This window comes from Lampris incognitus, chromosome 2, assembly GCF_029633865.1.
Source record: "Lampris incognitus isolate fLamInc1 chromosome 2, fLamInc1.hap2, whole genome shotgun sequence".
In the NCBI taxonomy this organism is placed as follows: Eukaryota; Metazoa; Chordata; class Actinopteri; order Lampriformes; family Lampridae; genus Lampris; species Lampris incognitus.
In genome coordinates this window covers 70,599,664-70,626,346 of record NC_079212.1, presented here as the reverse complement: position 1 = coordinate 70,626,346, position 26,683 = coordinate 70,599,664, and the positions used below count along the sequence as shown (strand labels likewise).

The following is a 26,683-nucleotide window of genomic DNA, read 5'->3' as shown; positions in this document are numbered from 1 at the left end:
ACATATTCTAAGTAAAAAAAACGTAATTACTAGTGAATTAGTAATGATCATGATGTCACTTTAGTATGGGGAACATATTCTAAGTAACAAAAACTTAATTACTAGTGAATTAGTAATGATCAAGATGTCACTTTAGTATGGGGAACATATTCTAAGTAACAAAAACTTAATTTAGAGTAATTTCACACTATTAACACTTGTAGTTAAACTCATAGTTAATGGCTTACTGGTTGTATAATAAGGCCATGCAGAATACGGCATTAATAAGTACTTAATAATGACGAATTAAGAGCCAATATGTTGCTAATTGGCATGCTAATAACCACCTAATTCATGGAGAATATGTTCCCCATACTAAAGTGTTACCTATTTTGGTTTTCTATGTTTGTATATGACAATGTGTTCAATAAAGAATGAAAAAAAAGCTAATTTACAAATGGATAGATTGGATTAAAAAAAAAACATCCATAAACTGATCTTTTTGTTGTGTCATAACATTTTAATTGTAGACCTAAAAAATGAGGCTTGTGGCAAACACGCACCCGTACACACACAAGGTTGTAAAACAACAAAAGACAAAAATGACTGAAACAAACATCTGACGTTTGGACAAGCACACAGCCGCCCAGACCCCAGACCCCAGACCCCAGGACCAGGACCAGGACCGCAGTCCGGACCGTCACGTGGTGTCCTCCACGTTTCCGTACCTCAGTTGCAAGCGCGTCCCACTAAGACGACCCTGCGACGCGGCCCCCCTCAGGCCATCCATAGGGGAGTCGGTGACCACAATTTGCGACGCACAGCGTGGGAAAAATACCCCAGAATTTACCCCAGCTGGGACTAAAAACGGGCTGTCCACGTTGTTAATGCCCTCCAGTTGGATACCCTTTACAATAAAACCCGCAGTATTCACAGTTCCTAAAATCACATTGTTTTTACAATTTAAAATTTTTTTTTTTTTTTTTTTTGCTTTGGAAAAGATTAAAAACTCCAAGAAGAAAGGAAATGGAAGGGCAAGAGGAGCATCATACGCACAAATAAATTATTATTTTGTTAAAGTTAATTTTCCATTCCACACAGAAAAGGTCACGAAGGCCAAATCACGTGGTGAACCACCATGTATTTATAATCAATTCACCAAAAACAGGTTAAACATTTGAAAACACTAAGAACATTTATTCCTAGGACTTCTCACCAAACACCTTCACCCTGGATATTTGTATGATTATGCATAATATCAGCATATGTACAGTGCATACAGAACACATAAAGCCTTGAGATGTTTAACCCTGAATGAATAACATGACTACTGCAGAAAGGCACAGATAGGGAATAACGCTGAAATCAATCATAGTGTATAGAAAAATCTATGGGCCATAAATAGACGGAAAATGTATATAAAATGTCATCAACTATCCACCTCATACTCTGTGAATTAAATCTTTTTTCTTCTTTTTCTTTTACAAAGCAAACTGCTATACACTTCATAACAGGAAATTTGGACAAAGGCATTTTTGCTTGCTGAATTGTAAATAACAAACCTTTTTGAAGGAAGCAGGACAGAGCACACATTTGGTTACACCATTGGTATAATGGATGCACAATGTGTATTAGACTATTGCAAAAATCGGCTGTTTTCCATTTGACTGCTTTCAGGTGACCTCAAATCTTTTGTTTTGAGGCAAGCACGTGTATTGTTGCATCTACGTGCAACAGCAGTCTCTCAGAAAGACCGTTATATATGGTACATACTGCGGCTGTGTAGCACATGATGACATCATAATTGTGTATGTGTGAGTGAATTTGTATGTTCATGAGAGAGAGACAGAGAGAGAGAGAGAGAGAGAGAGAGAGAGAGAGGGAGAGCATACTGTATGTATTTATGTAATAGGGCGATGGTAGATGTGTCTCTGTATGTTGGCTTTCATGGTTGCTGCTGGTACTGGCTCTCTGTAGCGGTGTAGAAGTCTTCCAGAACACTCTGAAGGTATTCAAAGGTGGGCCGGTCTTCAGGTTTGTTCTTCCAGCATTCCAACATGATCTCATAGAGTTCTTTGGGACAGCTGTCCAGGCGCTGCATGCGGTAGCCCTTCTCTAGGGAGCGGATCACCTCTGGGTTGGTCATCCCTGAAGACAAGAGCACACATACGAGGTCAGAGGCTGCTGGCTCAAACCTCTGGACATGAAATGATGGAAAAACTAAAGGAGTTGGCATGGGACAGGTGTTGAACAGCCGGCATGCCCACTTCACATGTAAAGTGAAGTCTGGTCTCAGCCCTAGTTTCGCAGCAGAGGCCACCACATTGTTGGCAAAACAACTTGCACATTAAAAAAAAAGTATTTTTTAAACAGTTGAAGCCCAATAATTTAGAACTTCCTAAATATGAGAAGTTTCTTTTTAACATGCTACCTTATGTACAATTACTGCTCTGCTGCACTGCAATTACTTTTTCCTCCAGAGCAAGAAACGCAGCAGTGATCTCTAAACTATGAGGAAATGCTCCTAGGAGTGTGTCTCTGACCTGGGTATGGCGTGCGTCCATAACTGATAATCTCAGTGAGCAAAATACCAAAGGACCAGACGTCTGATTTGATGGTGAAAGAGCCATAGTTGATGGCCTCTGGAGCGGTCCACTTGATGGGGAACTTGGCTCCTGCAACCAAGAGAATTCAGTAACATCGTATGAATGAAATGCCTTCAACAAGTTAATACTTTTTTCTTTCTCTCACTCAGTTCATCATACATTCATTGGTAGGGTTACTGATTAAGGCCCTCTGATTGGTTCTGAGATAGGGTCTCACCTTCCCTGGCAGTGTACTCATTGTCCTCGATGATGCGGGCAAGTCCAAAATCTGCAATTTTGCATACTAAAGCCTTGTTGACCAGGATGTTTGCAGCTCGCAGGTCTCTGTGGATATAGTTCCTCTGTTCAATGTACGCCATACCCTCTGCAATCTAAAAGCAAAGCATAGTTAATAAAGCCAAAACAGACTCTTCCTTCACTGACCATATTTCTTTATTAAAGAAATCACTCAACAATGGTGACAGTTTATGTTTTCATACATGCATGGATATGCATGATGAAATGTATGTTTTCTTCCGTAACACAAATGGAGAATTTATGTTATAGAAGAAAACATAAATGAAGAAGAAAACATAATTGCCCAGTCATTTATGTTTTCTCCTGAATTTCTTCTCATCACATACATTATCTGACTCAGTTGTGTGTTTCTAGTTGTATATATCTTGACATGACTGAAGTAAAAATGCTAACAAACGAAATAAACAATAATTGACTGTTTCCCCTCTCATGAAGGCAGGCCGTCACTCAGCTTAAGCATTTCTTTTAGCTCCTTTAGTGTTGTCGAGGGCCAGCGGAGAGCTGGAAGGGAGGAGTCAGACCTGTGTGACTTTGCAGACAGCAGAAGTAAACGCATGACCTGCTGCTGCCTTTTGATATGCAAAACGCCTTTTATGAGCAAGTGGCAGTTACTCTGTGATAGGAAGATGACCTGGGCCAGTCTGGTTAAATGTTCACATATCTCTTGGATCTCAGTCTCTGTATCCGTCCCTCGTCCTGTCTGTCTCTCGCTTTCTCTTCCCATCTATTTGACTACTTTTCTTTCATTTTCTCTCCATCTCTTCCTCTCTTTACCAAACAAACCCAAGTATGTGCACGTGCACACACACACACACACACACACACACACACACACACACACACACACACACTTGTGCTACTAATACCAATAATACCAATATTGATGATGCAAAATGCAGACTCTTCATGGTCGATGTAAATCAGATCTGCAGTACACTTCTTTCCTCATCCTTTCCCTGCAAGATCTTTTTGAAAAACTCTCTTTTGTTAAACATTTCTTCACCAAAGTATGCATGGATCACAGTTTAAACCACATAACTGCCCGTTGCCCCTTGATGAAGTCAGCCAGAGATGCAAAAATGCAAAAGTAATTACTCATGACCGTGGCACAGCATTTAAACACTCCCTTATGAAAATCATACTGCAGCGCTCAAGAAGGTATTTGAATATTGAAATGTGACCCGCAAAATGTAAAACTTGTCCTAGGCAAGAACAAAAGCCTCATCAACATGAATCTATGGCCCCTTTTCCACTACATGGTACCGGCTCAACTCGACTCGACTTTTTAGTTTTTCCATTTTGGTAACTGTTACCACTTTTCTGGTACCACCTTTGTCGAGGTTTCAAAACAACTGCAGCAAGTACCAAAATCAATGCAGACCAGCCACACCGAGGGGGCGCTGTTACAGTAATGGAAAATGACACTCTGCGAGGCGAGTCAAGTTGAGTCGAGTTGAGCCAGTACCATGTAGTGGAAAAGGGGCAGATGACACTGGGACACAGTGGAACAGGGCATGCATGATCTGATGGATAAATGAAAGTGAATGTAAGTGGCCAAACCTGGGCGGAGAAATCGATGAGTTTAGGGAGCTGGACACGGTTGCCTTCGGTGCTCTTCAAGAAGTCCAGCAAGCTACCTGTAAGTACATCCGATACAGTATTTAATTTGAAATTAATCACATGTTCATGTGCGCAAACCCCCCCCCCCCCAAACACACACACCTTTCTCCATGAACTCAGTAATGATGTAGATGGGCTCCTCCTTAGTGACCACAGCATTTAGCCGAACCAGCTTGTCATGCTGCAGAGTCTTCATCAGGTTGGCCTCAGCCAGGAAGGCCTCCACCGACATGCTGCCAGGTTTCATGGTCTTCACTGCCACCTTTGTGTGCTTATTGTATGTAGCTTGAGAGGGTACAGTGATTAAACGTATTAAATTACCCCTAAACATAACAAATTGATAACAAGTGACTCAATACTGCATACAGTATGGCCTCGTCGGAGCTAAGAAACATGGTGAGGACGATCCCCGTAATGTACATGAAAAAGGCATCACGATTTTGACTCTAAATATAATAGTTGATTGAGCCTGATCCTGAGCACTGCAAAAGCCACAGTACAGCTTCTACCATACCCCACCGTCTCAAACAATGACAGAATGCAAACTCTACCGACATTCAACTCACCCATCCAGACCTCTCCAAACTGCCCCGCGCCGAGCCTCTTCTCCAGTTTGAGTGACTCTCTTGGGATCTCCCAGGCATCTTTCTCCCAGGGTTTCTGGGGTTTGGGGTTGATGCAGGGGTTTGTCAGGGTCTGGCAGAGGCCATCTCCCTGCTCTGGAGTAAAACAGTCAAAAACATGTTTTCATCAATTTCAGGCTTCTCATAGAGCTTTAAAACCTGAGTACACAGTATTATTTGTACCTTGAATTCATCCATTCTGTAGAAAATAAAGGGCAGTGACATATCCCATGCACTCCTATCTTGAATGCTGAGGTTGGGTTAGTTTTGATCTAAACTCTATGCCAGTCCCTCACATTAAACATGAAGACGTGACAAAACAGCAAACACTAATCACATGACGTTAATGGAAAATGTTAATGATGTTGATGTTAATGAAGAATGATACGAAAGGATATGTAAAACCACCTCACTGATTACATCTTAACAAGTAAATAAATATTCGTTTTTAACAGATGCAGAGGACAGTGGTGGTGCTGTTGGCCGTGAAGGTGGCAGTACTCGTGTTAAATATTACTCACGAGCTCTTCACACAAACTTTAGTTGGCTGACGTCAGCGTATTTTATTGGTGTAATGTGGTGGGAAACACATGAATGGTCTACGCCAAATGGGTCTCGTGTCTTTAGTGCCCACATGTGAAGCGGGCTATTTCAATGGGGTTGATCATGATAGGCATTTTAATGCAGAAGAGAAGGCATAGATTTCCCCCCTCAAAGCAGCCATGTGATGCATCTTGTTTTAGCTGAATTTATGCTGACGACAGTCATTTCTATCATCCTGGGCCCACACCACTCACTCACACACACGCTTTAGAAAACCATTAAAACGTAAAATTAAAACGGAGGTACTCCACTTGATCAGCAGAGGGCACTGTGCATCCGTATGAGCAGGAAGTTCACTGGGACACTCCCTTGATGCGCTCTCAAGTAGGACATTTAACTTTCGGCCCTTAGTGCATCTATCATGATTTCAAGCAAGGCATTTCTCACCAGCCTCGCTTTACAGATTCATGTGCGTTAGACACACAACCCACACCAGCAGCAGCGGAACCTGTGAGCTTTCCACAGTGGCCAGCGGTGACCCGAGCTTCCGAAACTCACTTTTGTAATGGCTGACCAGGTCCTGTAGGGTGTTGAAGGTGATGCGAGGGGAGATGTAGAATCCTCCGTTGTCCAGTGTACGAATCTTATAATGCTTGACTGTTTCACCGGCCTGGGCATCACTGTCTCTGACAGATAGAGAGTAGCTACCTGAGGCGAGAGGAAAAGTGATGTCACCACAAATATAAGGTATCCTGACACAGACACATTCATACAAAAGGCTTTCAGTTTTTCTTACTATCATGGACATATTCGGAAAAAAAAGGATTTCACAAGCTGGATGTTGCAGCAGCAGCACAACCAATCAGGTTAAAGCATAATCACGTGCCGCGAATTCGGGGGCAGCCGGGAACCGCCGCAGCTGGGATGCGAACCCGGATCTCCCACACCACAGGCGACTACGCTAACCAGTCGACTGAAGAATCCGACCCTTTAGCCAAGGGCTAGTGAGTCCATCGTCCGTGATCGTTACACTACCCCCCCCCCCTCGGGAAGCGCGTCAGCATACCAGCTCCCTCACGCTTCCGATGGCCTCACGGTCTCACCCTCCCACTTCCGACACCAATGTAGCGAATTCAGGGGGCAGCCGGGAACCGCCGCAGCCGGGACGCGAACCCGGTGCGTTAACTAAAGGGTCCGACCTGTTAGCCAAGGGCTAGCAAGCCTAGTCGTTCGCACTCGTTACACATGTTAGGAACAATGACTTGTGCTTTAAGAAAGACCAAATGTGGAAGAAATATGACTGAAATACAGCTGCCCTATCCATCAAAATAAATAAAGAATGGACAGTTTCATTCTTTATTCTTCATATTCTTTTTTTGGGGGGGGGGGTTCTCCTCTTTATAATCAGTGCTAATTTGGTATGTCCAATTTCATGTTCTCCTAATCTCCATCCACCAAACGACTGCTGTGGCAGATGGAGGGGGGATGGATATTTATGTGTCCTCAAATAGACATGAAACCAGCCAACCGGCTGGTTCCCCTGCCAGCAGCAGGGTGTCTTTGAGGATGTAACGTGTACAGAGACACACACTACTTCCCCACATCCACCTGCAGCTGCGCAGGCGCCCCCCCAATTAGTGTCTAATTGTTCTGCTGGGACCCCTACGAACTCCACATCTAGCCAATCGTGGTCCTTACGAAGCCCGGCCGAGCTGGGGGGCAAAACTGGGGTTCAAACCCCGAACTTTAGTGTTGGAATGCTAGCATATCAGTCCAAGTATTTAAGTTTCTAAAAATGTAACCAATACTTCCTGATAACATACAATACGCCATGTAGAGAATCCGGGGGGGGGGGTCGGGGTGCAGCTGGGTCGCGATCCCAGGTCTCCCGCACCACGGGCGACTACGTTAACCAGTCAACTAAACGGTCTGACCCATTAGCTAAGGGCTAGCAAGTCTAGTCATTCATGGTCGCCACACTACCCCCCTCCTTCGGCATACCAACTCCCTCACGCCTCTGGGCGCACGCGCTTCCGATGGCCTCACGGTCTCACCATCCCACTTCTGACACCAATGTAGCGAATTCAGGAGGCAGCCGGGAATCCGCCGCAGTCGGGACGCGAACCAAGGTCGCCCGCACCACGGGCGACTGCGCTAACCAGTCAACTAGAGGGTCTGACCCGTTAGCTAAGGGCTAGCGAGTCTAGTCATTCATGGTCGCCACACCACATAGCATGATGTAAAAACAAAGCGACAACGTTGTATTTCCGGTAAAGTTCATGATTTATTGAAAGCCTCGTCAATAAACTATGTTTGCAGTTTTACACTCCAGAGCCAAAACGAGCTCCTGCTCTATAGCAACATAAAACTGGCCGTGGGAGAAGTTACCGAGGGGCAATTTTCAATTTTGGCATCTTTGGATAGCCTTGATTCACTTAGAAATGTCTTTTTCTTTTATTTTAGTAATGACAGAGTTGGTCCTGGGGATGGGGACCTGAGGGGGAACCCTAAATCTGTTCTCTAGTGCAGCACTTTCCATCCATTCTCCATGCATATGCATGCGTCCACCATCTTGGTGGTGGTTGAGGTGAGTTACCCCCTTCAATCTGAAGCGCTTTGGGTATTATTATTATTATCATTATTATTATTATTATTATTATTATTATTATTATTATCTTGACTGTTAATCCCAAACATGCACACGGAGTGTTTTCACAATGTTTTGAGAAAATAGACGAGCTGGGAACATTGAGCCAGCTGTTAGGTTTTTCTTTCTGAAAACAGTGGAAACCTTGAATAGTTGTAACTCAACAAAAAATAACTTCGTTTTGACACCCCGGTCCTGCAACCTGCAACAAGCTCGCTCAAATGCGTTGTCAGTGTCAGTTGGTGTGTGGCGCTCAGTGGGTCCTTCTCACCTTTGGTGGTTTCACTGTCTCTGATCATGAAGGAGCCCATGGAGTTGCCTGAGGCCAGCAGCTGCCTCTCAGCATCCTTCCTGCTCACGCCCTTGAAGAACCACCTGGTGACGGCATGAAGAGGCACGCTAGTGAAGCAGATGAACTAACGAGTAATTCCTTTATGGGTTACAGTCAGAGCAAGCTGGACTTTGTTAAGGAGAGATAGTTTAGATGCACTCAAACAGCCGGAGTTGACAAGATGCTCTTAAATAAGTAACTCAGAAGAGGCGTGACACTCCTCTATCATACAAACATAGATTTATCATATTAATAGCATGACGTTTCAACCCCTATGACCATCCATCCATCCATCCATCCACCCATTATCCGAACCGCTTATCTTGCTCTCAGGGATGCTGGAGCCTATCCCAGCAGTCATTGGGCAGCAGGCAGGGAGACACCCTGGACAAACTGCCAGGCCAACACACACACACACACACACACACACACACACACACACACACACACACACACACACACACACACACACACACACACACACACACAGGACGACCCGGGACGACCCCCAAGGTTGGACTACCCTGGGACTCGAACCCAGGACCTTCTTGCTGTGAGGTGACTGTGCCACCGTGCCTCCTCCTCCCACCCATGACCTTCATCAGGTAGAATGCAACTATAAACCTGGACAATAAATAGACAGCCAGGACGCACAGGTGATGAACATCCAGGTAGGTGTTGGGCAAACACAGAGACAGTGGTAGGATTACACAGGGAGAGGAAGATTATCGGCCACTATTATTTTTATTATCATCATCATCATCATCATCACAGGTGTATCATAGTAGTGATGACATAGTACTGTGTGTAGCACGGGACTGTCCGTATGCTCTCGATGTGAATACACTCACTCTTCTGTCTCCAGGGTGTCTTTGGCCACATAGTTACTGGGGATGAAGCCCTCCTGGCCCGTGCTGATCAACATGGCGCTCCACCATTCCCCTGATCTGTGGTGGGCGAGAGACAGAGAGAGAGAGAGAGACAGCGAGAGAGAGACAGACAGACAGAGGGAGAGAGACACAGAGTCAGAGACAGAGACAGACAGACAGACAGAAGGATAGACAGAGACAGAGAGAGACATACAGAGAGAGAGAGAGCGAGAGACAGAGACAGAGGGAGAGAGAGAGTATGGAGCAGATGAATACAAATGTATGCCCAATATAAAGCAAAGTATGAAGTGTATGACTCAGTGATATTCACATTGAATATCTCATATAAACATTACAACTTACAATGACACAAACCCCTTTCTTCATCTGAGCATGTCGGGACACATGGGGTGGTGGTGTGTTGCTGTGTATGGATGGAGGGGGTGATGTGCTGCTGTGTATGGGTGGAGGGGGTGATGTGTTGCTGTGTATGGATGGAGGGGGTGATGTGTTGCTGTGTGTGGGTGGAGGGGGGTGATGTGTTGCTGTGTGTGGGTGGAGGGGGTGATGTGTTGCTGTGTGTGGGTGGACGGGGATGGAGGGTTCATACTCACTCCTGTAAGATCTTCAGCTTGTCTCCCTTCTTGAAGCCCAGGTCTCCCTCGTGCATGGCCTCGTAATCGAAGAGCGCGATGGCGATGCTCTCTGCTTCAGCGGCGTGGAGGGAGAAGACAAATTAGAGGGCTGACTCCTCAAACACAACCTGTGTGCATGGTGTGTGTGTGTGTGTGTGTTTCAGACAGGTTACAATGGACAATTCATGAGCACTCAGGTGTTTTGCGTATGCGAGTTTGCATGCGTGTGTATTCGTGTGAGGATGGGCGAGTGAGAGGGAGAGAGAGGGACACATCTGTCCTTCGCTGAATGCAGACGAAAACCCGGGTGTGGTGTGTTGAACCATGCTGCCACCACTGAATCCAGACTGTGAGAGTGACTGGTGGGGCTGCAGGAGAGTCTCAGCAGAGGGCAGGGCCTTTCTGCTGTGTGGCCTGTGCAGCAAGGCTCCGACAGACAGGAGGCGCCCACACGCCCGCTCTGCTTCCTCTCTTACACACGTTGTATTGACTTACAACAGCAACGGGCCCCGCTCCCCGGCCTCCCCGGCCTCCCCCACGTTTCACACACCGGCTGGCCCAGTGACCTGCTCGTTGTGTTGGCGGGGCAGTAGCGTAGGAGTTCAGACAGCAGAAGCCTGTCTGAGGGTGCGCACGGCGGGACAAGTGTCATGGTGGTACAGCAAGTCTAACTTACCATCTGACAGGCCCGGCGGCAGGTTCGACGACGCTCTGCTCTGTAGCAAAAGAGAGAAAAGAGGCACATGAGGAGGCGCGATGCTCAGAAGAGGAGTTCATCAGTTTACCTCTGTGTTGTCTCTTAGGTGGCGTCTTAGACAGGGAGACAACTTGGCCTGTGCAGTATCGCTTCATTAAAATATGAAACATGTTTATGGTGAAAAACGCTGTCACAGTGGGTTGGGGCTGCTGTCACAGAGGCGCTGTAATGCAAAACGGACCAATAAGGTGATCCGTTTTGGAGGCTATGTTGGTGCTGTGTCGTGAATCAACTGTAAACAGAAGTTTCTCAAAGTTTTACGAAAAAAATAAACCGATAAGGCGTCACAGAAACTGATAACAGGTTGTCCGAAACAGACGAGTTGTTTAAAGAAAGGACCGCGGGTTAAGTTGTGTTGGTGCGGGATTAGTTGTGTTGGTGCAGGATTAGTTGTGTTGGTTGCAGGTTAAGTTGTGTTGGTTGCGGGATTGGTTGTGTCGGTGGTGGGTTAAGTTGTGACGGTGGTGGATTAAGTTATGTCGGTTGTGGGTTAAGTTATGTTAGTGGTGGGTTAAGTTATGTCGGTGGTGGGTTAAGTTATGTCGGTGGTGGGTTAAGTTGTGGCGGTGGTGGGTTAAGTTGTGTCGGTTGTGGGTTAAGTTGTATCGGTGGTGGGTTAAGTTGTGTCGGTGGCTGGTTAACTTGTAATGGTGGTGGGTTAGGTTGTGACGGTGGTGGGTTAAGTTGTGTCGGTGGCTGGTTAACTTGTATTGGTGGTGGGTTAACTTGTATTGGTGGTGGGTTAACTTGTATTGGTGGTGGGTTAAGTTGTGTCCGTTGTGGGTTAAGTTCTATCGGTGGTGGGTTAAGTTGTGTCGTTGTCTGGTTAACTTGTATTGGTGGTGGGTTAAGTTGTGTCGGTGGCGGGTTAAGTTGTGTCGGTGGTGGGTTAAGTTGTGGTGGTGGTGGGTTAAGTTGTGTTTGTTGTGGGTTAGTTTGTGTCAGTGGTGGGTTAAGTTGTGCTGGTGGTGGGTTAAGTTGTGTTGGTGGTGGGTTAAGTTGTGCCGGTGGTGGGTTAAGTTGTGTCGGTGGTGGGTTAAGTTGTGGTGGTGGCGGGTTAAGTTGTGTCGGGGGTGGGTTAAGTTGTGGTGGTGGCGGGTTAAGTTGTGTTGGTTGTGGGTTAGATTGTATCAGTGGTGGGTTAAGTTGTGCTGGTGGTGGGTTAAGTTGTGTTGGTGGTGGGTTAAGTTGTATTAGTGGTGGGTTAAGTTGTGTCGGTGGCTGGTTAACTTGTATTGGTGGTGGGTTAAGTTGTGTCGGTGGCGGGTTAAGTTGTGCTGGTGGTGGGTTAAGTTGTGTCGGTGGCGGGTTAAGTTGTGTCGGTGGTGGGTTAAGTTGTGGTGGTGGTGGTGGGTTAAGTTCTGTTGGTTGTGGGTTAGTTTGTGTCAGTGGTGGGTTAAGTTGTGCTGGTGGTGGGTTAAGTTGTGTTGGTGGTGGGTTAAGTTGTGCTGGTGGTGGGTTAAGTTGTGTCGGTGGTGGGTTAAGTTGTGGTGGTGGCGGGTTAAGTTGTGTTGGTTGTGGGTTAGTTTCTATCAGTGGTGGGTTAAGTTGTGTCGGTGGTGGGTTAAGTTGTGGTGGTGGCGGGTTGAGTTGTGTTGGTTGTGGGTTAGATTGTATCAGTGGTGGGTTAAGTTGTGCTGGTGGCGGGTTAAGTTCTGTTGGTGGTGGGTTAAGTTGTATTAGTGGTGGGTTAAGTTGTGTCGGTGGCTGGTTAACTTGTATTGGTGGTGGGTTAAGTTGTGTCGGTGGCGGGTTAAGTTGTGCTGGTGGTGGGTTAAGTTGTGTTGGTTGCGGGTTAGTTTGTGTCAGTGGTGGGTTAAGTTGTGGTGGTGGTGGGTTAAGTTGTGTTGGTTGTGGGTTAGTTTGTGTCAGTGGTGGGTTAAGTTGTGCTGGTGGTGGGTTAAGTTGTGTTGGTGGTGGGTTAAGTTGTATTAGTGGTGGGTTATGTTGTGTTGGTGGTGGGTTAAGTTGTGCCAGTGGTGGGTTAAGTTGTGATGGTGGTGGGTAAGGTTATGTCGGTGGCGGGTTAAGTTGTGTCGGTGGCGTGTTAAGTTGTGTCGGTGGCGGGTTAAGTTGTGTCGGTGGTGGGTTAAGTTGTGTCGGTGGTGGGTTAAATTGTGTCGGTGGTGGATTAATTTGTGTCGGCGGCGGGTTAAGTTGTGTCGGTGGCAGGTTAAGTTGTGTCAGTGGCGGATTAAGTTGTGTCAGTGGCGGGTTAAGTTGTGTCGGTGGTGGGTTAAGTTGTGTTTGTGGTGGGTTAAGTTGTGTTGGTGCAGGATTAGTTGTGCTGGTTGCAGGTTAAATTGTGTCGGTGGTGGGTTAACTTGTATTGGTGGTGGGTTAAGTTGTGTCGGTGGCGGGTTAAGTTGTGCTGGTGGTGCGTTAAGTTGTGCCGGTGGTGGGTTAAGTTGTGTCGGTGGTGGGTTAAGTTGTGTTGGTTGTGGGTTAGTTTGTATAAGTGGTGGGTTAAGTTGTGGTGGTGGTGGGTTAAGTTGTGTCGGTGGTGGGTTAAGTTGTGTTTGTGGTGGGTTAAGTTGTGTTGGTGCAGGATTAGTTGTTCTGGTTGCAGGTTAAATTGTGTCGGTGGTGGGTTAACTTGTATTGGTGGTGGGTTAAGTTGTGTCGGTGGCGGGTTAAGTTGTGCTGGTTGTGGGTTAGTTTGTGTCAGTGGTGGGTTAAGTTGTGCTGGTGGTGGGTTAAGTTGTGTTGGTGGTGGGTTACGTTGTGCTGGTGGTGGGTTAAGTTGTGTCGGTGGTGGGTTAAGTTGTGGTGGTGGCGGGTTAAGTTGTGTTGGTTGTGGGTTAGTTTCTATCAGTGGTGGGTTAAGTTGTGTCGGTGGTGGGTTAAGTTGTGGTGGTTGCGGGTTGAGTTGTGTTGGTTGTGGGTTAAGTTGTGTCGGTGGTGGGTTAGGTTATGTCGGTTGTGGGTTAAGTTGTGTCGGTGGTAGGTTAAGTTATGTTGGTGGTGGGTTAAGTTGTGACGGTGGTGGGTTAAGTTATGTCGGTGATGGGTTAAGTTGTGGCGGTGGCGGGTTAAGTTGTGTCGGTTGTGACTGAAGTTGTATTAGTGGTGGGTTAAGTTGTGTCGGTGGCTGGTTAACTTGTATTGGTGGTGGGTTAAGTTGTGTCGGTGGCGGGTTAAGTTGTGCTGGTGGTGGGTTAAGTTGTGTCGGTGGTGGGTTAAGTTGTGTCGGTGGTGGGTTAAGTTGTGTTGGTGGGTTAAGTTGTATTAGTGGTGGGTTAAGTTGTGTCAGTGGCTGCTTAACTTGTATTGGTGGTGGGTTAAGTTGTGTTGGTGGCGGGTTAAGTTGTGCTGGTGGTGGGTTAAGTTGTGTCGGTGGCGGGTTAAGTTGTGCCGGTGGCGTGTTAAGTTGTGTCGGTGGCGGGTTAAGTTGTGTCAGTGGTGGGTTAAGTTGTGTCAGTGGTGGGTTAAGTTGTGTCGGTGGTGGGTTAAATTGTGTCAGTGGTGGATTAATTTGTGTCGGCGGCGGGTTAAGTTGTGTCGGTGGCAGGTTAAGTTGTGTCAGTGGCGGATTAAGTTGTGTCAGTGGCGGGTTAAGTTGTGTCGGTGGTGGGTTAAGTTGTGTTTGTGGTGGGTTAAGTTGTGTTGGTGCAGGATTAGTTGTGTTGGTTGCAGGTTAAGTTGTGTCGGTGGTGGGTTAAGTTGTGGCGGTGGCGGGTTAAGTTGTGTCGGTGGTGGGTTAAGTTGTGTTTGTGGTGGGTTAAGTTATGTTGGTGCAGGATTAGTTGTGTTGGTTGCAGGTTAAGTTGTGTTGGTGGTGGGTTAAGTTGTGTTGGTTGTGGGTTAGTTTGTGTCAGTTGTGGGTTAAGTTGTGCCGGTGGTGGGTTAAGTTGTGTCGGTGGTGGGTTAAGTTGTGGTGGTGGTGGGTTAAGTTGTGTTGGTTGTGGGTTAGTTCGTGTCAGTTGTGGGTTAAGTTGTGGTGGGTTAAGTTGTGTCGGTTGTGGGTTAAGTTATGTCGGTTGTGGGTTAAGTTGTGTCGGTGGTGGGTTAAGTTATGTCGGTGGTGGGTTAAGTTGTATTACTGGTGGGTTAAGTTGTGTTGGTGGCTGGTTAACTTGTATTGGTGGTGGGTTAAGTTGTGTCGGTGGCGGGTTAAGTTGTGGTGGTGGTGGGTTAAGTTGTGTTGGTTGTGGGTTAGTTTGTGTCAGTTGTGGGTTAAGTTGTGCCGGTGGTGGGTTAAGTTGTGTCGGTGTTGGGTTAAGTTGTGGTGGTGGTTGGTTAAGTTGTGTTGGTTGTGGGTTAGTTTGTGTCAGTTGTGGGTTAAGTTGTGGTGGTGGTGGGTTAAGTTGTGTCGGTTGTGGGTTAAGTTATGTCGGTTGTGGGTTAAGTTGTGTCGGTGGTGGGTTAAGTTATGTCGGTGGTGGGTTAAGTTGTATTACTGGTGGGTTAAGCTGTGTCGGTGGCTGGTTAACTTGTATTGGTAGTGGGTTAAGTTGTGTCGGTGGCGGGTTAAGTTGTGCTGGTGGCGGGTTAAGTTGTGCCGGTGGTGGGTTAAGTTCTGTCGGTGGTGGGTTAAGTTGTGGTGGTGGTAGGTTAAGTTGTGTTGGTTGTGGGTTAGTTTGTGTCAGTTGTGGGTTAAGTTGTGGTGGTTGTGGGTTAAGTTGTGTCGGTGGTGGGTTAGTTTGTGTCAGTGGTGGGTTAAGTTGTGCTGCTGGTGGGTTAAGTTATGTTGGTGGTGGGTTATGTTGTGTTGGTGGTGGGTTAAGTTGTGCCAGTGGTGGGTTAAGTTGTGATGGTGGCGGGTAAGGTTATGTCGGTGTCAGGTTAAGTTGTGTCGGTGGCGTGTTAAGTTGTTTCGGTGGCGGGTTAAGTTGTGTCGGTGGTGGGTTAAGTTATGTCGGTGGTGGGTTAAGTTGTGGCGGTGGCGGGTTAAGTTGTGTCGGTTGTGACTGAAGTTGTATTAGTGGTGGGTTAAGTTGTGTCGGTGGCTGGTTAACTTGTATTGGTGGTGGGTTAAGTTGTGTCGGTGGCGGGTTAAGTTGTGCTGGTGGTGGGTTAAGTTGTGTCGGTGGTGGGTTAAGTTGTGTCGGTGGTGGGTTAAGTTGTGTTGGTGGGTTAAGTTGTATTAGTGGTGGGTTAAGTTGTGTCAGTGGCTGCTTAACTTGTATTGGTGGTGGGTTAAGTTGTGTTGGTGGCGGGTTAAGTTGTGCTGGTGGTGGGTTAAGTTGTGTCGGTGGCGGGTTAAGTTGTGCCGGTGGCGTGTTAAGTTGTGTCGGTGGCGGGTTAAGTTGTGTCAGTGGTGGGTTAAGTTGTGTCAGTGGTGGGTTAAGTTGTGTCGGTGGTGGGTTAAATTGTGTCAGTGGTGGATTAATTTGTGTCGGCGGCGGGTTAAGTTGTGTCGGTGGCAGGTTAAGTTGTGTCAGTGGCGGATTAAGTTGTGTCAGTGGCGGGTTAAGTTGTGTCGGTGGTGGGTTAAGTTGTGTTTGTGGTGGGTTAAGTTGTGTTGGTGCAGGATTAGTTGTGTTGGTTGCAGGTTAAGTTGTGTCGGTGGTGGGTTAAGTTGTGGCGGTGGCGGGTTAAGTTGTGTCGGTGGTGGGTTAAGTTGTGTTTGTGGTGGGTTAAGTTATGTTGGTGCAGGATTAGTTGTGTTGGTTGCAGGTTAAGTTGTGTTGGTGGTGGGTTAAGTTGTGTTGGTTGTGGGTTAGTTTGTGTCAGTTGTGGGTTAAGTTGTGCCGGTGGTGGGTTAAGTTGTGTCGGTGGTGGGTTAAGTTGTGGTGGTGGTGGGTTAAGTTGTGTTGGTTGTGGGTTAGTTCGTGTCAGTTGTGGGTTAAGTTGTGGTGGGTTAAGTTGTGTCGGTTGTGGGTTAAGTTATGTCGGTTGTGGGTTAAGTTGTGTCGGTGGTGGGTTAAGTTATGTCGGTGGTGGGTTAAGTTGTATTACTGGTGGGTTAAGTTGTGTTGGTGGCTGGTTAACTTGTATTGGTGGTGGGTTAAGTTGTGTCGGTGGCGGGTTAAGTTGTGGTGGTGGTGGGTTAAGTTGTGTTGGTTGTGGGTTAGTTTGTGTCAGTTGTGGGTTAAGTTGTGCCGGTGGTGGGTTAAGTTGTGTCGGTGTTGGGTTAAGTTGTGGTGGTGGTTGGTTAAGTTGTGTTGGTTGTGGGTTAGTTTGTGTCAGTTGTGGGTTAAGTTGTGGTGGTGGTGGGTTAAGTTGTGTCGGTTGTGGGTTAAGTTATGTCGGTTGTGGGTTAAGTTGTGTCGGTGGTGGGTTAAGTTATGTCGGTGGTGGGTTAAGTTGTATTACTGGTGGGTTAAGCTGTGTCGGTGGCTGGTTAACTTGTATTGGTAGTGGGTTAAGTTGTGTCGGTGGCGGGTTAAGTTGTGCTGGTGGCGGGTTAAGTTGTGCCGGTGGTGGGTTAAGTTCTGTCGGTGGTGGGTTAAGTTGTGGTGGTGGTAGGTTAAGTTGTGTTGGTTGTGGGTTAGTTTGTGTCAGTTGTGGGTTAAGTTGTGGTGGTTGTGGGTTAAGTTGTGTCGGTGGTGGGTTAGTTTGTGTCAGTGGTGGGTTAAGTTGTGCTGCTGGTGGGTTAAGTTATGTTGGTGGTGGGTTATGTTGTGTTGGTGGTGGGTTAAGTTGTGCCAGTGGTGGGTTAAGTTGTGATGGTGGCGGGTAAGGTTATGTCGGTGTCAGGTTAAGTTGTGTCGGTGGCGTGTTAAGTTGTTTCGGTGGCGGGTTAAGTTGTGTCGGTGGTGGGTTAAGTTATGTCGGTGGTGGGTTAAGTTGTGACGGTGTTGGGTTAAGTTATGTCGGTGGTGGGTTAAGTTGTGGCGGTGGTGGGTTAAGTTGTGTCGGTTGTGGGTTAAGTTGTATTAGTGGTGGGTTATGTTGTGTTGGTGGTGGGTTAAGTTGTGCCAGTGGTGGGTTAAGTTGTGATGGTGGTGGGTAAGGTTATGTCGGTGGCAGGTTAAGTTGTGTCGGTGGCGTGTTAAGTTGTGTCGGTGGCGGGTTAAGTTGTGTCAGTGGCGGGTTAAGTTGTGTCGGTGGTGGGTTAAGTTGTGTCGGTGGTGGGTTAAGTTGTGTCGGTGGTGGGTTAAGTTATGTCGGTGGTGGGTTAAGTTGTGACGGTGGTGGGTTAAGTTATGTCGGTGGTGGGTTAAGTTGTGGCGGTGGTGGGTTAAGTTGTATCGGTTGTGGGTTTAGTTGTATTAGTGATTGGTTAAGTTGTGTCGGTGGCTGGTTAACTTGTATTGGTGGTGGGTTAAGTTGTGTCGGTGGCGGGTTAAGTTGTGCTGGTGGTGGGTTAAGTTGTGTCGGTGGTGGGTTAAGTTGTGTCAGTTGTGGGTTAAGTTGTGTTGGTGGTGGGTTAAGTTATGTTGGTGGTGGGTTAAGTTGTGACGGTGGTGGGTTAAGTTATGTCGGTTGTGGGTTAAGTTGTATCAGTGATGGGTTAAGTTGTGTCGGTGGCTGGTTAACTTGTATTGGTGGTGGGTTAAGTTGTGTCGGTGGCCGGTTAAGTTGTGCTGGTGGTGGGTTAAGTTGTGCCGGTGGTGGGTTAAGTTGTGTCGGTGGTGGGTTAAGTTGTGGTGGTGGTGGGTTAAGTTGTATTAGTGGTGGGTTATGTTGTGTTGGTGGTGGGTTAAGCTGTGATGGTGGTGGGTAAGGTTATGTCGGTGGCGGGTTAAGTTGTGCCGGTGGCGTGTTAAGTTGTGTCGGTGGCGGGTTAAGTTGTGTCAGTGGTGGGTTAAGTTGTGTCAGTGGTGGGTTAAGTTGTGTCGGTGGTGGGTTAAATTGTGTCAGTGGTGGATTAATTTGTGTCGGCGGCGGGTTAAGTTGTGTCGGTGGCAGGTTAAGTTGTGTCAGTGGCGGATTAAGTTGTGTCAGTGGCGGGTTAAGTTGTGTCGGTGGTGGGTTAAGTTGTGTTTGTGGTGGGTTAAGTTGTGTTGGTGCAGGATTAGTTGTGTTGGTTGCAGGTTAAGTTGTGTCGGTGGTGGGTTAAGTTGTGGCGGTGGTGGGTTAAGTTGTGTCGGTTGTGGGTTAAGTTGTATCAGTGATGGGTTAAGTTGTGTCGGGGGCTGGTTAACTTGTATTGGTGGTGGGTTAAGTTGTGTCGGTGGCGGGTTAAGTTGTGCTGGTGGTGGGTTAAGTTGTGCCGGTGGTGGGTTAGTTTGTATAAGTGGTGGGTTAAATTGTGGTGGTGGTGGTTTAAATTGTGTTGGTTGTGGGGTAATTTTTTTTCAGTGGTGGGTTAGTTTGTGTTAGTGGTGGGTTAAGTTGTGTCGGTGGTGGGTTAAGTTGTGTCGGTGGTGGGTTAAATTGTGTCGGTGGTGGATTAATTTGTGTCGGCGGCGGGTTAAGTTGTGTCGGTGGCAGGTTAAGTTGTGTCGGTGGTGGGTTAAGTTGTGTTTGTGGTGGGTTAGGTTGTGTTGGTGCAGGATTAGTTGTGTTGGTTGCAGGTTAAGTTGTGTCGGTGGTGGGTTAAGTTATATTGGTGGTGGGTTAAGTTGTGTCAGTGGTGGATTAAGTTGCGTCGGTGGCGGGTTAAGTTGTGTTTGTGGTGGGTTAAGTTGTGTCAGTGGCGGATTGTGTCGGTGGTGGATTAAGTTGTGTCGGTGGTGGGTTAAATTGTGTCAGTGGTGGATTAATTTGTGTCGGCGGCGGGTTAAGTTGTGTCGGTGGCAGGTTAAGTTGTGTCAGTGGCGGATTAAGTTGTGTCAGTGGCGGGTTAAGTTGTGTCGGTGGTGGGTTAAGTTGTGTTTGTGGTGGGTTAAGTTGTGTTGGTGCAGGATTAGTTGTGTTGGTTGCAGGTTAAGTTGTGTTGGTGGTGGGTTAAGTTGTGTTGGTTGTGGGTTAGTTTGTGTCAGTTGTGGGTTAAGTTGTGCCGGTGGTGGGTTAAGTTGTGTCGGTGGTGGGTTAAGTTGTGGTGGTGGTGGGTTAAGTTGTGTTGGTTGTGGGTTAGTTCGTGTCAGTTGTGGGTTAAGTTGTGGTGGTGGTGGGTTAAGTTGTGTCGGTTGTGGGTTAAGTTATGTCGGTTGTGGGTTAAGTTGTGTCGGTGGTGGGTTAAGTTATGTCGGTGGTGGGTTAAGTTGTATTACTGGTGGGTTAAGTTGTGTTGGTGGCTGGTTAACTTGTATTGGTGGTGGGTTAAGTTGTGTCGGTGGCGGGTTAAGTTGTGGTGGTGGTGGGTTAAGTTGTGTTGGTTGTGGGTTAGTTTGTGTCAGTTGTGGGTTAAGTTGTGCCGGTGGTAGGTTAAGTTGTGTCGGTGTTGGGTTAAGTTGTGGTGGTGGTTGGTTAAGTTGTGTTGGTTGTGGGTTAGTTTGTGTCAGTTGTGGGTTAAGTTGTGGTGGTGGTGGGTTAAGTTGTGTCGGTTGTGGGTTAAGTTGTGTCGGTGGCAGGTTAAGTTGTGTCAGTGGCGGATTAAGTTGTGTCAGTGGCGGGTTGAGTTGTGTCGGTGGTGGGTTAAGTTGTGTTTGTGGTGGGTTAAGTTGTGTTGGTGCAGGATTAGTTGTGTTGGTTGCAGGTTAAGTTGTGTTGGTGGTGGGTTAAGTTGTGTTGGTTGTGGGTTAGTTTGTGTCAGTTGTGGGTTAAGTTGTGCCGGTGGTGGGTTAAGTTGTGTCGGTGGTGGGTTAAGTTGTGTCGGTGGTGGGTTAAGTTGTGTTGGTTGTGGGTTAGTTCGTGTCAGTTGTGGGTTAAGTTGTGGTGGTGGTGGGTTAAGTTGTGTCGGTTGTGGGTTAAGTTATGTCGGTTGTGGGTTAAGTTGTGTCGGTGGTGGGTTAAGTTATGTCGGTGGTGGGTTAAGTTGTATTACTGGTGGGTTAAGTTGTGTTGGTGGCTGGTTAACTTGTATTGGTGGTGGGTTAAGTTGTGTCGGTGGCGGGTTAAGTTGTGGTGGTGGTGGGTTAAGTTGTGTTGGTTGTGGGTTAGTTTGTGTCAGTTGTGGGTTAAGTTGTGCCGGTGGTGGGTTAAGTTGTGTCGGTGTTGGGTTAAGTTGTGGTGGTGGTTGGTTAAGTTGTGTTGGTTGTGGGTTAGTTTGTGTCAGTTGTGGGTTAAGTTGTGGTGGTGGTGGGTTAAGTTGTGTCGGTTTGTCGGTTAAGTTGTGATGGTGGTGGGTAAGGTTATGTCGGTGGCAGGTTAAGTTGTATTAGTGGTGGGTTATGTTGTGTTGGTGGTGGGTTAAGTTGTGCTGGTGGTGGGTTAAGTTATGTTGGTGGTGGGTTAAGTTGTATTAGTGGTGGGTTATGTTGTGTTGGTGGTGGGTTAAGTTCTGCCAGTGGTGGGTTAAGTTGTGTTGGTGCAGGATTAGTTGTGTTGGTTGCAGGTTAAGTTGTGTCGGTGGTGGGTTAAGTTGTGGCGGTGGCGGGTTAAGTTGTGTCGGTGGTGGGTTAAGTTGTGTTTGTGGTGGGTTAAGTTGTGTTGGTGCAGGATTAGTTGTGTTGGTTGCAGGTTAAGTTGTGTTGGTGGTGGGTTAAGTTGTGTTGGTTGTGGGTTAGTTTGTGTCAGTTGTGGGTTAAATTGTGCCGGTGGTGGGTTAAGTTGTGCTGGTGGTGGGTTAAGTTGTGTTGGTGGTGGGTTAAGTTGTATTAGTGGTGGGTTAGGTTGTGTTGGTGGTGGGTTAAGTTGTGGCGGTGGTGGGTTAAGTTGTGGCGGTGGCGGGTTAAGTTGTGTCGGTGGTGGGTTAAGTTGTGTTTGTGGTGGGTTAAGTTGTGTTGGTGCAGGATTAGTTGTGTTGGTTGCAGGTTAAGTTGTGTTGGTGGTGGGTTAAGTTGTGTCAGTTGTGGGTTAAGTTGTGCCGGTGGTAGGTTAAGTTGTGTCGGTGTTGGGTTAAGTTGTGGTGGTGGTTGGTTAAGTTGTGTTGGTTGTGGGTTAGTTTGTGTCAGTTGTGGGTTAAGTTGTGGTGGTGGTGGGTTAAGTTGTGTCGGTTGTGGGTTAAGTTGTGTCGGTGGCAGGTTAAGTTGTGTCAGTGGCGGATTAAGTTGTGTCAGTGGCGGGTTGAGTTGTGTCGGTGGTGGGTTAAGTTGTGTTTGTGGTGGGTTAAGTTGTGTTGGTGCAGGATTAGTTGTGTTGGTTGCAGGTTAAGTTGTGTTGGTGGTGGGTTAAGTTGTGTTGGTTGTGGGTTAGTTTGTGTCAGTTGTGGGTTAAGTTGTGTCGGTGGCGGGTTAAGTTGTGGTGGTGGTGGGTTAAGTTGTGTTGGTTGTGGGTTAGTTTGTGTCAGTTGTGGGTTAAGTTGTGCCGGTGGTGGGTTAAGTTGTGTCGGTGTTGGGTTAAGTTGTGGTGGTGGTTGGTTAAGTTGTGTTGGTTGTGGGTTAGTTTGTGTCAGTTGTGGGTTAAGTTGTGGTGGTGGTGGGTTAAGTTGTGTCGGTTGTGGGTTAAGTTATGTCGGTTGTGGGTTAAGTTGTGTCGGTGGTGGGTTAAGTTATGTCGGTGGTGGGTTAAGTTGTATTACTGGTGGGTTAAGCTGTGTCGGTGGCTGGTTAACTTGTATTGGTAGTGGGTTAAGTTGTGTCGGTGGCGGGTTAAGTTGTGCTGGTGGCGGGTTAAGTTGTGCCGGTGGTGGGTTAAGTTCTGTCGGTGGTGGGTTAAGTTGTGGTGGTGGTAGGTTAAGTTGTGTTGGTTGTGGGTTAGTTTGTGTCAGTTGTGGGTTAAGTTGTGGTGGTTGTGGGTTAAGTTGTGTCGGTGGTGGGTTAGTTTGTGTCAGTGGTGGGTTAAGTTGTGCTGGTGGTGGGTTAAGTTATGTTGGTGGTGGGTTAAGTTGTATTAGTGGTGGGTTATGTTGTGTTGGTGGTGGGTTAAGTTGTGCCAGTGGTGGGTTAAGTTGTGATGGTGGTGGGTAAGGTTATGTCGGTGTCAGGTTAAGTTGTGTCGGTGGCGTGTTAAGTTGTTTCGGTGGCGGGTTAAGTTGTGTCGGTGGTGGGTTAAGTTATGTCGGTGGTGGGTTAAGTTGTGACGGTGTTGGGTTAAGTTATGTCGGTGGTGGGTTAAGTTGTGGCGGTGGTGGGTTAAGTTGTGTCGGTTGTGGGTTAAGTTGTATTAGTGGTGGGTTATGTTGTGTTGGTGGTGGGTTAAGTTGTGCCAGTGGTGGGTTAAGTTGTGATGGTGGTGGGTAAGGTTATGTCGGTGGCAGGTTAAGTTGTGTCGGTGGCGTGTTAAGTTGTGTCGGTGGCGGGTTAAGTTGTGTCGGTGGCGGGTTAAGTTGTGTCGGTGGTGGGTTAAGTTGTGTCGGTGGTGGGTTAAGTTGTGTCGGTGGTGGGTTAAGTTATGTCGGTGGTGGGTTAAGTTGTGACGGTGGTGGGTTAAGTTATGTCGGTGGTGGGTTAAGTTGTGGCGGTGGTGGGTTAAGTTGTATCGGTTGTGGGTTTAGTTGTATTAGTGATTGGTTAAGTTGCGTCGGTGGCTGGTTAACTTGTATTGGTGGTGGGTTAAGTTGTGTCGGTGGCGGGTTAAGTTGTGCTGGTGGTGGGTTAAGTTGTGTCGGTGGTGGGTTAAGTTGTGTCAGTTGTGGGTTAAGTTGTGTTGGTGGTGGGTTAAGTTATGTTGGTGGTGGGTTAAGTTGTGACGGTGGTGGGTTAAGTTATGTCGGTTGTGGGTTAAGTTGTATCAGTGATGGGTTAAGTTGTGTCGGTGGCTGGTTAACTTGTATTGGTGGTGGGTTAAGTTGTGTCGGTGGCCGGTTAAGTTGTGCTGGTGGTGGGTTAAGTTGTGCCGGTGGTGGGTTAAGTTGTGTCGGTGGTGGGTTAAGTTGTGGTGGTGGTGGGTTAAGTTGTATTAGTGGTGGGTTATGTTGTGTTGGTGGTGGGTTAAGCTGTGATGGTGGTGGGTAAGGTTATGTCGGTGGCGGGTTAAGTTGTGCCGGTGGCGTGTTAAGTTGTGTCGGTGGCGGGTTAAGTTGTGTCAGTGGTGGGTTAAGTTGTGTCAGTGGTGGGTTAAGTTGTGTCGGTGGTGGGTTAAATTGTGTCAGTGGTGGATTAATTTGTGTCGGCGGCGGGTTAAGTTGTGTCGGTGGCAGGTTAAGTTGTGTCAGTGGCGGATTAAGTTGTGTCAGTGACGGGTTAAGTTGTGTCGGTGGTGGGTTAAGTTGTGTTTGTGGTGGGTTAAGTTGTGTTGGTGCAGGATTAGTTGTGTTGGTTGCAGGTTAAGTTGTGTCGGTGGTGGGTTAAGTTGTGGCGGTGGTGGGTTAAGTTGTGTTGGTTGTGGGTTAGTTTGTGTCAGTTGTGGGTTAAGTTGTGTCGGTGGCGGGTTAAGTTGTGGTGGTGGTGGGTTAAGTTGTGTTGGTTGTGGGTTAGTTTGTGTCAGTTGTGGGTTAAGTTGTGCCGGTGGTGGGTTAAGTTGTGTCGGTGTTGGGTTAAGTTGTGGTGGTGGTTGGTTAAGTTGTGTTGGTTGTGGGTTAGTTTGTGTCAGTTGTGGGTTAAGTTGTGGTGGTGGTGGGTTAAGTTGTGTCGGTTGTGGGTTAAGTTATGTCGGTTGTGGGTTAAGTTGTGTCGGTGGTGGGTTAAGTTATGTCGGTGGTGGGTTAAGTTGTATTACTGGTGGGTTAAGCTGTGTCGGTGGCTGGTTAACTTGTATTGGTAGTGGGTTAAGTTGTGTCGGTGGCGGGTTAAGTTGTGCTGGTGGCGGGTTAAGTTGTGCCGGTGGTGGGTTAAGTTCTGTCGGTGGTGGGTTAAGTTGTGGTGGTGGTAGGTTAAGTTGTGTTGGTTGTGGGTTAGTTTGTGTCAGTTGTGGGTTAAGTTGTGGTGGTTGTGGGTTAAGTTGTGTCGGTGGTGGGTTAGTTTGTGTCAGTGGTGGGTTAAGTTGTGCTGGTGGTGGGTTAAGTTATGTTGGTGGTGGGTTAAGTTGTATTAGTGGTGGGTTATGTTGTGTTGGTGGTGGGTTAAGTTGTGCCAGTGGTGGGTTAAGTTGTGATGGTGGTGGGTAAGGTTATGTCGGTGTCAGGTTAAGTTGTGTCGGTGGCGTGTTAAGTTGTTTCGGTGGCGGGTTAAGTTGTGTCGGTGGTGGGTTAAGTTATGTCGGTGGTGGGTTAAGTTGTGACGGTGTTGGGTTAAGTTATGTCGGTGGTGGGTTAAGTTGTGGCGGTGGTGGGTTAAGTTGTGTCGGTTGTGGGTTAAGTTGTATTAGTGGTGGGTTATGTTGTGTTGGTGGTGGGTTAAGTTGTGCCAGTGGTGGGTTAAGTTGTGATGGTGGTGGGTAAGGTTATGTCGGTGGCAGGTTAAGTTGTGTCGGTGGCGTGTTAAGTTGTGTCGGTGGCGGGTTAAGTTGTGTCGGTGGCGGGTTAAGTTGTGTCGGTGGTGGGTTAAGTTGTGTCGGTGGTGGGTTAAGTTGTGTCGGTGGTGGGTTAGGTTATGTCGGTGGTGGGTTAAGTTGTGACGGTGGTGGGTTAAGTTATGTCGGTGGTGGGTTAAGTTGTGGCGGTGGTGGGTTAAGTTGTATCGGTTGTGGGTTTAGTTGTATTAGTGATTGGTTAAGTTGTGTCGGTGGCTGGTTAACTTGTATTGGTGGTGGGTTAAGTTGTGTCGGTGGCGGGTTAAGTTGTGCTGGTGGTGGGTTAAGTTGTGTCGGTGGTGGGTTAAGTTGTGTCAGTTGTGGGTTAAGTTGTGTTGGTGGTGGGTTAAGTTATGTTGGTGGTGGGTTAAGTTGTGACGGTGGTGGGTTAAGTTATGTCGGTTGTGGGTTAAGTTGTATCAGTGATGGGTTAAGTTGTGTCGGTGGCTGGTTAACTTGTATTGGTGGTGGGTTAAGTTGTGTCGGTGGCCGGTTAAGTTGTGCTGGTGGTGGGTTAAGTTGTGCCGGTGGTGGGTTAAGTTGTGTCGGTGGTGGGTTAAGTTGTGGTGGTGGTGGGTTAAGTTGTATTAGTGGTGGGTTATGTTGTGTTGGTGGTGGGTTAAGCTGTGATGGTGGTGGGTAAGGTTATGTCGGTGGCGGGTTAAGTTGTGCCGGTGGCGTGTTAAGTTGTGTCGGTGGCGGGTTAAGTTGTGTCAGTGGTGGGTTAAGTTGTGTCAGTGGTGGGTTAAGTTGTGTCGGTGGTGGGTTAAATTGTGTCAGTGGTGGATTAATTTGTGTCGGCGGCGGGTTAAGTTGTGTCGGTGGCAGGTTAAGTTGTGTCAGTGGCGGATTAAGTTGTGTCAGTGGCGGGTTAAGTTGTGTCGGTGGTGGGTTAAGTTGTGTTTGTGGTGGGTTAAGTTGTGTTGGTGCAGGATTAGTTGTGTTGGTTGCAGGTTAAGTTGTGTCGGTGGTGGGTTAAGTTGTGGCGGTGGTGGGTTAAGTTGTGTCGGTTGTGGGTTAAGTTGTATCAGTGATGGGTTAAGTTGTGTCGGGGGCTGGTTAACTTGTATTGGTGGTGGGTTAAGTTGTGTCGGTGGCGGGTTAAGTTGTGCTGGTGGTGGGTTAAGTTGTGCCGGTGGTGGGTTAGTTTGTATAAGTGGTGGGTTAAATTGTGGTGGTGGTGGTTTAAATTGTGTTGGTTGTGGGGTAGTTTTTTTTCAGTGGTGGGTTAGTTTGTGTTAGTGGTGGGTTAAGTTGTGTCGGTGGTGGGTTAAGTTGTGTCGGTGGTGGGTTAAATTGTGTCGGTGGTGGATTAATTTGTGTCGGCGGCGGGTTAAGTTGTGTCGGTGGCAGGTTAAGTTGTGTCGGTGGTGGGTTAAGTTGTGTTTGTGGTGGGTTAGGTTGTGTTGGTGCAGGATTAGTTGTGTTGGTTGCAGGTTAAGTTGTGTCGGTGGTGGGTTAAGTTATATTGGTGGTGGGTTAAGTTGTGTCAGTGGTGGATTAAGTTGCGTCGGTGGCGGGTTAAGTTGTGTTTGTGGTGGGTTAAGTTGTGTCAGTGGCGGATTGTGTCGGTG

The 26,683-nt window shown here is 47.4% G+C and overlaps 1 protein-coding gene across 2 annotated transcripts in view; it reads right to left on the bottom strand.

Moving 5' to 3' along the window:
- Positions 1–494: 494 nt before the first annotated feature.
- hck (HCK proto-oncogene, Src family tyrosine kinase) overlaps positions 495–26,683 on the bottom strand; it is a 92,351-nt gene continuing 66,162 nt past the window's right edge. The window contains exons 3-13 of one of the 2 annotated variants that reach the window (XM_056274781.1): positions 10,827–10,866; positions 10,130–10,223; positions 9,498–9,593; positions 8,587–8,690; positions 6,227–6,376; positions 5,069–5,221; positions 4,605–4,787; positions 4,443–4,519; positions 2,803–2,956; positions 2,523–2,654; positions 495–2,127 (exon numbers count right to left, since the gene is read on the bottom strand). In XM_056274781.1, the coding sequence (XP_056130756.1) occupies positions 1,925–2,127; positions 2,523–2,654; positions 2,803–2,956; positions 4,443–4,519; positions 4,605–4,787; positions 5,069–5,221; positions 6,227–6,376; positions 8,587–8,690; positions 9,498–9,593; positions 10,130–10,223; positions 10,827–10,866 (1,386 nt within the window). In that variant the 3' untranslated portion in view covers positions 495–1,924. The remainder of the gene's footprint in view (positions 2,128–2,522; positions 2,655–2,802; positions 2,957–4,442; positions 4,520–4,604; positions 4,788–5,068; positions 5,222–6,226; positions 6,377–8,586; positions 8,691–9,497; positions 9,594–10,129; positions 10,224–10,826; positions 10,867–26,683) is intronic. The other variant, XM_056274782.1, reaches the window with a different exon arrangement.